The sequence below is a fragment of the Chenopodium album genome, chromosome 18 (assembly GCF_948465745.1).
Source record: "Chenopodium album chromosome 18, dcCheAlbu1.1, whole genome shotgun sequence".
NCBI lineage: Eukaryota > Viridiplantae > Streptophyta > Magnoliopsida > Caryophyllales > Amaranthaceae > Chenopodium > Chenopodium album.
Genome location: NC_137851.1, coordinates 5,364,164 through 5,374,522, shown reverse-complemented (window position 1 = coordinate 5,374,522; position 10,359 = coordinate 5,364,164). Strand labels below are relative to the sequence as shown.

At 35.4% G+C, this 10,359-nt stretch overlaps 1 protein-coding gene across 1 annotated transcript; it reads right to left on the bottom strand.

The window, feature by feature from the left end:
- Positions 1-1,455: 1,455 nt before the first annotated feature.
- On the bottom strand, positions 1,456-2,904 carry LOC145592823 (zinc finger CCCH domain-containing protein 14-like). The gene is made up of 2 exons (XM_081649327.1): positions 2,277-2,904; positions 1,456-1,942 (listed from the first exon to the last, which is right to left on the bottom strand). Exons 1-2 carry the CDS (start codon positions 2,898-2,900, stop codon positions 1,682-1,684), a joined length of 885 nt encoding a protein of 294 aa, XP_081505453.1. The 5' UTR covers positions 2,901-2,904; the 3' UTR covers positions 1,456-1,681.
- Positions 2,905-10,359: the final 7,455 nt, after the last annotated feature.

Genomic DNA, 10,359 nt, shown 5'->3' with positions numbered 1-10,359 from the left:
TAGGAAATTAACATTATGTTGTAGTATTTTGTGAGGCTTGGTATCACTAAGTGACTTTTGTATCTTAAAATTTGGTAGATTGAAATGATTTTTCTTAATCAATAACATAATACTAAAACAGACACCAAGAATGACACGTGTCATTTATTGGTGCTGTCATTTTCCCTCCAAGACCATCCTCCATCTTCTCTTGCCAAAAACGCTTTAGAGAATATTTATATAATATGATTTGTTATTATTGGTTTTCTTATATATTCTATATATACACATTTAACTAAAATTTTATTCTAAATATTCTAATTCGTATCTTTTCTTGACAAAATCTTTTAAAAGAATATTTGTATAATATGACAATTTCCTATTTGGTCATCATTTTTTTGGATAATCATGTTTTTTTTATATGATGAGATGCATTTTTTATTTAATGAGATGCATTTAATATTGAATGAGACGCATTTTACATTGTATTGGGAAAAATAAATTAATGTAACTATTTTCTTTTCTCCAAAAAATTGCAAGATCACTTTGACTATCAACTAAACTCCATTTCCTCTATTTAATCTCATTTTACCATATCACGTCCCTATTTTGTTTGTTTTTCTTTTCACCTCGTATGTACCATTGAATTAAGGACTAGATTATCAAACATTATCATTATTATTATTGTTGTAGTAAGTTACGCATTGATTTTAAAACTATTTCAATAATATACAACTTTCATGCAAGCAAAATTAATTTTTTTGTTAAATCCGTGCATCGCACGGGCACTAATCTAGTTTTATCAATTTAGTACTCTTGTTCAAAAAAAAAAAAAAAATCAATGTAGTACTCAGTTCGTATTGAAATAGAATGCAATATTGGAAAGTAATTAAACAAGAAAGCAACATTATAAAGTACTCTGAGAATAACTAGTGGAGGTTGAGAGTGATGGGAATTGAGAATATATAGGGAGAATATGGGAGGTGAAGCAGAGTAATAAATAATCACGTAAGAATTTTAAAAATCTTCAAATATTAAAATATAAAAAAAAATTCCAGTTTTCCGATGAAATATTAGTTTTCCGGCGGAATTTCAGTTTTTCGTTTTCATTTATGTAGTTATGAGCACCCAAGAGCATAGTATATGATACAGAACGCACCCTTAAAAGATTGTACTGCTATACGCACCTTTGTAATAATTGGTGTTGTTATGATCAATTTTTCCTTTTTTTTTTTTTTCAAAATTGCTACCCACCTATTGTAGGTGGGTGCCAATTTTTCCTATTTTTAATGATAACATGACAAGTTAAAAGTGATCTACAATAGAGATGCAGTTATTATTCAAAGATATAAGGACTATAATATTAGAAATATATCATATTACTCTTTATCAATTTTCTATATAAAAATTTAAGAATACGTGTAACATCAACTGAGATTTAAAAAAAAATCAACATCAATCATCATGTAAATATTATTTGACCATATATATACGAGTATAAGATTATTGACATACATAGATCCACGTCATTGCTATGGCAATTGACAAGCAATAAGTATAACATTAACCATGACTACATTTTAACACTTAATTTTCTTCTAATAACTCAACTTCAAAAATAAAGACAAGATTATTTGATAATTTCAGAACTTATTACCGGAGTATAAACATATAACACAAATATACATAATAAGTGATGAGTTTAGGAAAGTGAATGACGGAAATGGCAGCGGTGGCCGTAGGGGCAGGAGACGCCGGAGAGGACCATACGGCAGACCTGAGTCTTGTATCGCGGGTGCCGAATCACGGGCCGGAGCTCTGCCACCCCATGGGCAAATTGGCATTGAGGTCCATAAGGGCAAGTACCTGTTTCTTGCCATTTGTTGCATAACTCGGTTTTGTACATGCCTTGGTTGAACACATCCATCTCTACTGCTTTCTCTTCTTTTTTCACCCTCAATATCTGTCACAATAAATAATCATTACGTACATATTTACATTTTTTAGTACTAGTTTGATTTTTGGCTAGGGTTATATTTTTGTCTTCGTCTAATTATGTACAAAAATATACATATCTGCACGTAATAAATAACCAAATAACGAACGATATATTATAATACACGTTAATTAAAATCTTATTATAACTAGGTCAGTATTTATTTCGCAAACAAATTTTAAAATGCATGTCAACTAAAAAAAATAGTAATTTAATTAGTTCGATGTTTTTTTTTTTTTTTTTGAAAGGAAGTACTTTTTAGGGACGAGTTTAATTAAGTTTGAATAAGTATGAAACTCACTGTTCCATTGGCATGTTGAGATGGATATTGAGACTGATTCACCGGCGTAGGCGAATTCGAATTCACAAGCTTGAAATAACCCGGTGATCTAACTGATATACTCTTCGGCAATGTAAACCTCTCATCCTCTTCATCCAAATCATCAATCACAGTACTAGTAGGACTATTAGTACTCCCACCAAACACAGTGTTATTTTGATGATTATCATCACCACTACTAGTATTGTTATTATTACTCCAACCACCAGAAGCAGGATCTACACACGGCTGTCCCGAGATCGACAAGGCACGGTTGAGGCGGCGGGTGAGATCATCATTAGTCAACTTGAGCCACTCATTCTCCTCTTGAAGGGTAGTGGCTTCCCTACTGAGCTCCTTGAGACGGGTGATCGCTAGCCGGTACCTGCTTAGGAGCTCATCATAGAGGTGGTTTTCGAGGATGAGGCGTGCTCGGTATAGGCTGGCCCCGGCTGCTGTCGATCCGTCAGCAGCCGTGGCCGAGGGGGTGGAAGGAGGGGAGGTGGAGGTACTACTAAACAAACAGTAATTTTTGATGTTGTTTGATATAATGTCATCAGAAGCATAATAATCATCATTGTTAACATTACTATTTTTGTAATCCATGGTATTAAAATTTTATGTTAGTAAAAGTAACATACCATGCATAAAAATTATATATAGTGTGAAATAAATTAAAGTTGCTTAACATAGAAGGAGAAAAGGGGGTGGAGGTGGCTTCAAGGCTTCAATCGTTGGGTCAATCATGAGGTTTATTGGTTAGATTTAGAACACTTTTATAATTTATTTTATATTTATTATTATTTGGTTGTTTGATTTATTTGGTTGAGTTTTAACTAATTTTGACAAATAATATTTGAAAAGAAAAGGTGGAAAGGCTAACAGAAAATAATCATGGCATAGTAGTATTGTTTGCTTGTTGTTCACAATTGTAACTAACTAACGTAACATAAGCTGTCTTATTCTTGGTGCTCGTGTATTGTGTATCTGAAATAGACAATACAAGTTTTACGTCCAATGTTTTTTGTTTCATCCCTATGCAAGTGATCTATTTCGCAATATGTCTCTCAAGTTTGGTAGCTAATCTTCTATGCATCCCAACCACCGTCACTTTTCGATCTCCATGAAAATGTTACTCCCTCGATACCATTTTAATCTTATCTTTCTATTAGCAATATGATCGAAATTTTGTGAGAAACTACATAATAAAAAAAATAAGAAACTATCTAACAAAAGGTAAAATGTTGTAAGATACTACCTTTGACCAAATTTTCACCGTTGACTTAATTTTACGACGTTGATCCACCTTAAAAACCACCGTGATGAGGGTTGTTTATTTTCAAGGCGGTAATGTTATTTTATTTTGGGGTGGTTGGAGGATATTACGAGTTGGTGAGGGTAGATAAGTGCTTATAGGGATGATGATTTTTGGGGTTAGAGGTAGTGGTTTTGGGGTTGAAAGGTGGTTTAGGTGCGGTGGAGGCAATTTCAAGCAAGTTGTATTAGTTTTGGGAATGAAAGCGGTGGTTTAGAGAGTGTTTTGATGAGTTCGGTCAATAGTGGAAATCCGGTATAAGCAGTATTTTACAACATTTTACCTTTTCTTATGTAGTTTTTTTTTTTTTACAACATTATACTTTTATTAGGTGGTTTATTAGAACATTTTTTTATTAGGTGTAGTTAGTTACTCACAAAATTTGGGTTTTATTAGATAATTTTTGACAAAAAGTCCTTCAATACTCCGTAAATTAAAAAAGAAACAACATAACTTTAAATTTGTACGTACTTACTTGATACTTCATTCATAGACAACTTAAATAATAAATACTTCTAACAGGGGTGTTCAAAAATCAGTTCGGACCGAAAAAATGACTCGGACCAAACCGGACCGAATTAACCGGTTCAGTCTTTGGGTCTATAAAAGCATTTTCGGTCCGGTCTAGTCCAAAACCCCATAATAATCGATCTTGGACTAGACCAATTTTTTCCTTAAATTTATGCATGAAATGAAATCTTAGATAATGGTTAAGATTATTCTTAATAACCTTTGAAAACTTTAATTATATGAGCTTTTTTGTACTTAACATACAAAAAAAAGACGCTAAAGTAGAGTTTTTCCTATAATTTTTTCGAGTTTTCCATAATATTATTAAAAATTAGCCTTTTTTAAATAAAATTCTAAAATCGGTCCAAAGCGGTCCGGTCTAGGTTTTGGATCGATTTTTTCAGTCCGGTCCAAATTCAATCCTAGCTTAATGTTGAGCAATTAGGTTTTGATGATTATAAACTAATGATGATTATCTATCTAACGTGTATGTTAAGTTGTGCATAGAAAGAGCAAGTTATGTTTGGAACAGGATACAAGGAACCTGAGCAATGACAAGTATATATATAAGCAACTTGAGCAATATAGGATAAGCAATAGAGGAACAAGAACAATGATAAGTGTTCGGTTGATAAGCATGATGATGGCTAAGGAACCATGAAAGTAACTATGTAAATATGTGTTTACATATGTTAGCTTCACGAGGTAAGTATCCTATACATATATATGTCATGTATGTGTAGAAGTCTTTTAATTTAGTTTAGTTTTCTTTATTGTTTTTATAAATGAAAAAACTAACCTTCTGAGTTACTTTGTTATCCTCAGAAGTTTGCTCAGTTTGTCATCATTAAAAAGGGGCAACTTGTTGACCCTTATGAGGTTTTGATGATGATGTTAAGAATTGAGCAAACTTCCATTTAATAAGGATTTTCTAGTGTTGTGATGTTTGTAGGTTCAGTAAGCGTTGAGGGCTGAAGTAAGAACTGAAACAGAGGAACTTTAGAAGATCCATGAGGATACAAGTAAAGTTAGAAGAAGATTTCCAGAAATGGAACTTCCAGAAGTTTCTTAACAGGAACTTCAAAATGGTTTGTAACGACCTGGTTCCGGTGTAATGCTGGGGCAAACCCTAAGATCCAGAATATATCAAGACTACAGGATTCCAGAACAAGAGTTTCAGAGAAGCAACATGAAGACAGAGAAATAGAAGTATATTGCTCTAGGATTCATGTAAGTATGTTGGACATAAAAGTCGGTCTGGAACAAGTCTTTATAGAACCAAGGTGAACTCCAAACAGTCAATGAAATTAGAGTAACTAACTTGTCAGGAACTCGGAGACTGTCAGAGTTCAGGAACCTAATAGGAACTTAAGTGTGCACGTTGTTAAAAGTCGGTTTTAATGATATGTATATTTACCTTATACGTGCATATCTTTTAGGGATTTGGTTTTATTGAATAAAGATATTTATCTTCTAATAAATCCCTTTTGGAAAAAGATAAATTTTGTTTAAAAAGTATTTTTAAACTAAAAGATAAGATTGAAATAAAATCTGATTTTATGTTAAATTTATCTTATTATTATTGACAGATTTTATTCTTAACAAAAAGATATATTTTCGGAAAACTTGTTTTAGAAAATATCTTTTAAACTTATCTTTTCAGAAAATCTATCTTTTTCAAGATGAAATGAATAATTCGAGTGTACTATAAATATGCTCATATGTATTCATTCAAAGTTGAGGCTGACGAAGTGAGGTGGTCGTGCTTAATAGTTTTATCCTTCACCACGAAGCTAAGTCAGTTCTCCTGGTCAAAGTTCCTATCAGGTTTTGGTCACAGTACGTTCAGTGAGTTCCAGACAGGTCTCGAGTGTCCAACATATTAGTTTTATCTCTTTATTCATAGATATGTATTTAGGGATATTCAATGAGATCTTGTAATGGGAAAAAGGGTTTTGAGTGTTTTGTATTTTGGGGTGAGATTGTGAATTCTCTTAAATTCACACAAGTGATGAGTTTGAAATCTCGTAAAATTCGAGTGGTAGCTGTGAGTGCACAGTGAGTGAAAGGAACCTGAGAGATGTCTTGGGTCACCTAGGAAGTGTCTTGGGTTAAGGGAGAAAAAGGGTCCTGAGAGGTGTCTTAGGTCTGGTAGAAGGTGTCCTATCATATAGTCAAGTGTCCGTGGTGGAACTTGCGAAGCAAATGTCTGTGTAATAGGTTGTACTAGGAGAGTTGCCTATTATAGTGGAATTTGTTTATAAGTCCCAATAGGGCCGAGGTTTTACTTCCAGTTGGGCACTGGATGGTTTCCTCGTAAAACTTGCTGTGTGCTTTAAGTTCCTTTACGTTTTAATTGTTTATTTCCGCTTAAGTTTCGCGATTGGAACCTACTACCATTCACCCCCCCTCTTGTAGTAGTTCATCTACACTAACACTTAATCGGTTCGATCTTGGGTTTTTGAAATTTAAATTTTCGATCTTGATTGGACCGATGAACAACCCTACTTCTAACTTCTATGACCAAGAATAAGCATTATAGAAAAGTATGTACGAGTTCAGTGGCGGATGTAGAATATTTAGTGTGGAGGGGCACTAAATAGAAAAACAAAAAAAAAAAAAAAATGCTTGTGTGATGGCTTAAACCTAAGACTTTTTGCATAAACTCAATGCATTACCACTATGGCAAAGCTAAATTTTAATGTTATTTATTACATTAAAATTGTATTTAACCTATAAATTTATACCTTTACCTAAATAAATAAATATAATTTTTTTTTTTGGGAAGGGTGCCACCCAGGACCCTTAATAAGTCTGCCTCTAAAGCATTCTTTGAATCACTTCCGTTTCAATATAAGAAGTCTAATATGTGATTTTAGGTTACTATTATTGAATTTAACTGAATCTCCCTCCATTCTTTAAATTTTTCACACTTATTATTATGCATTTTGGATCTTCCTTATTATTTTCACACTTCTTTCATTTGATAATCTGATGTCTTAGTACACAACCCTCTATTTTATTTAATATGGAGTATTCCATTATACAGTAATTATGACACCTCACCATTCACGAAATTAAATTGATTTATACTCCATAAAATTGACTAGAGCAATAACATGGTTAGATTGTTAAAGTGACAAATGAAGGCACTACGAGGAAAGATTTTCCCTATTAAAAAGGCATGCAAGGATAACGTGGACTGTTATTATTCACAAACAATTTGTTGTATTATTGTTGCAAAGATTCTGATAGATATTATATTTAGGATAATATTTGTCGCAGATTAGGATAGATTTAATGTATATTTTATATCCTTATCGTACTAGGTTTCCTAACGTGATTAGGCCTAGCGATTGTAAACTCTATATAATGAATCAATGGTACACACTCCAATCTTGAGGAGTTTTCCCAAAATCTAACATGGTATCACAGCCTTAGTTTTTAGATCTAGCTTCCGCAATTTTTTATTTTTTTATTATTCAATCCCTTCATAGTTCCTTTTTTAAGTTGATTAATCACATTATATTTCTCTTTTCTTCCCACGATTTGCCCACCAAGTCAGTACTCTTGCTGCATTACTTTTAGGCAAATCACTTTATCTTTTACTTTTAGGCAACTTGATAATATTTGATTAATCAGCTACCATTCTTAGTCTGCTACATCATGACGAAGGATACTCCGTCTCCATCTACTGAGTTTCACCCTGCACTTTCCGTCACTAATATCAAGAATTGTGTTCCCCTAATTCTTGATCGGGAATCTGTTAGATACTCAAACTGGGAGGAATTGTTTTGCACTCACGCTGAGGCTTATAATGTACTCGATCACATCGATACAAAGACCACAAAACCTAAGGATATTTCTGAAACTTTGTGGAAACGACTCGACGCGATCGTAAGACAATGGATATACGGAACTATTTCATCGGATCTTCTTGACACCATCCTTTGCAAAGGGGACACCGCACAACAGGTTTGGGATAAACTCAAGAACATCTTCCAGGACAACAAAACCACCAGGGCCCTTTACCTAGAAAACCAGTTCAATGATCTCCACTTGTCTGCTTTCTCTGATGTTTCTTCCTATTGCAAGCAACTTAAGAGTTTGAAAGATCAACTAGCAACCATTGATCAACCTATTTCGGACCAAAAACTTGTTCTACGCCTCATTGCAGGTCTCCGTAATACGGACTATGACACGGTGGCGGCAATATTGGCTCAGACGGAACCTTTACCGTCCTTTGAATCTGCCCGATCCCAACTACTACTCGAGGAAACTAGGTGCTCCAGTGATAAAGGCACGCAATCCTCTAGTTTTGTGGCTCAACAATCTTCCTCAACCCATCCCGGAAATTCAACACAACAACAACAACGGGCACCGGCCACTGGTGGTGGTGGTGGTAGGGGGGGTGGCAGAGGACGCGGTCGGGGCGGAAAGAATGGTGGCAAGGGACGTGGTCGCGGCGCCACACCTAGCCAGCAGCAGCAGAACACGCAACAACCGCAACAACAAGGATGTCAACCTCAACAGCAGAACACGCAGGCCCCTTCTAATGTTCAAAATTGGGCCAATCAGCCTCAATGGCCCAACTTCAACCAGCCTTATTGGCCACACGGCTGGGCAATACCCCCTGCACCTTTCCCTACGTCTGGACAGTACCAACAAAGGTCCAGTTTTAATCGTGGACCACCTCAACAAGCTTACACAATGGGGTCATCCAATTACGGGCCTCCTATGTCTCCAACGGAGTTTAACAGTGCTTATTCCTCCATGACTCTCCCAAATCCGGACAACGGATGGTACATGGACTCCGGAGCTACGTCTCATATGACAAATAATACTGGTACACTTCTACCCCTTTTTAATTTAAGCACTCATAATCATATTTTAGTAGGTAATGGTCACCGCATTCCAATAACGGGTTATGGTCATACCACCCTCCCTAACAATAATTCCCTTAGCCTTAAAAATGTTCTACTTGCACCTCAAATTATTAAAAATTTAATTTCTGTCCGTAAATTTACTTCTGATAATAAGGTGTCTATAGAATTTGACCATAATGGTTTTACTGTGAAGGATCTTCGCACGGGGAGGGTAATAACGAGATGCAATAGCACCGGAGACCTCTATCCAGTCACCTCAAGCTCACCAAGCACTTGCCTAGCCACTACTCTCACTGCAGTCACCCCATGGCATGATCGTTTAGGACATCCAGGAGCCTCTTCTTTAAGTTTTCTTAGGAGCAATAATTTTATTTCTTGTAATAAGGAACATGATTCCTCTTTTTGCAATTCTTGTCAAATAGGAAAACATGTTAGACTACCTTTTTATGATTCAAATAATAATACTTTCACTGCTTTTGACATTATTCATGCCGATTTATGGACTTCTCCTATTCGAAGTATTAATGGTCACAAATACTATTGTACTTCTCGATGATTTCACTCATTATGTGTGGGCCATACCCCTTGCTTATAAATCTCAAGCCTACCAATCTTTCATTCATTTTAGACAATATGTGCAAACACAATTCGAACGGCCTATTAAATCCTTTCAAAGTGATCATGGTCGAGAATTTGACAATGATCCATTTAAAAAGTTTTGTGTTGACAATGGTTTGGTTTTTCGATTTTCTTGTCCCCACACATCATCACAAAATGGGAAAGCCGAACGTATGATTCGAACAATAAATAATGCAAGCGCACCTTGTTATTTCATGCCTCATTGCCCCCTTCTTATTGGTCACATGCTCTTGAGACGGCCATATATCTTCTTAATATTCTACCAACCATATCTCTTAAGCAAATGACCCCGGCTCAGGCTTTGTTTCGTAGAAACCCATCATATGACCACTTACGGGTTTTTGGTTGTCTATGTTTTCCTAATCTTTCGGCAACTGCTCCTAATAAACTTGCTCCTAGATCCACTCCTTGCGTATTTTTGGGGTACCCCTCCAACCATCGTGGCTATAAATGTTTGGACCTTGCAACCAGCAAAATAATCATCTCACGTCACGTCACCTTTGATGAGTCTACTTTTCCCTTTAAAAATTTGGAACATTACACTTTAAAGGAGTATGACTTTTTGGGATTTGATGAGAATTCCCCACTTTTGACTCACCATTTCTTACGCATCCAATCCCCTAAGGCCCACGTGCATCCAAGCCCAACCCCAAATGCACATCAAGCCCACACCCCACCAACTTCACCATCCCACAATTCTGCACAGCAGAATAGT

What these genes read in the sequence shown, in the direction of transcription:
- LOC145592823 (XM_081649327.1), bottom strand. Translation starts at nt 2,900, where the DNA reads ATGGATTACAAAAATAGTAATGTTAACAATGATGATTATTATGCTTCT. An exon ending in CTCAACATGCCAATGGAACA is followed by an intron (nt 1,943 to 2,276) that starts GTGAGTTTCATA and finishes TTATTGTGACAG; the next exon opens with ATATTGAGGGTGAAAAAAGA.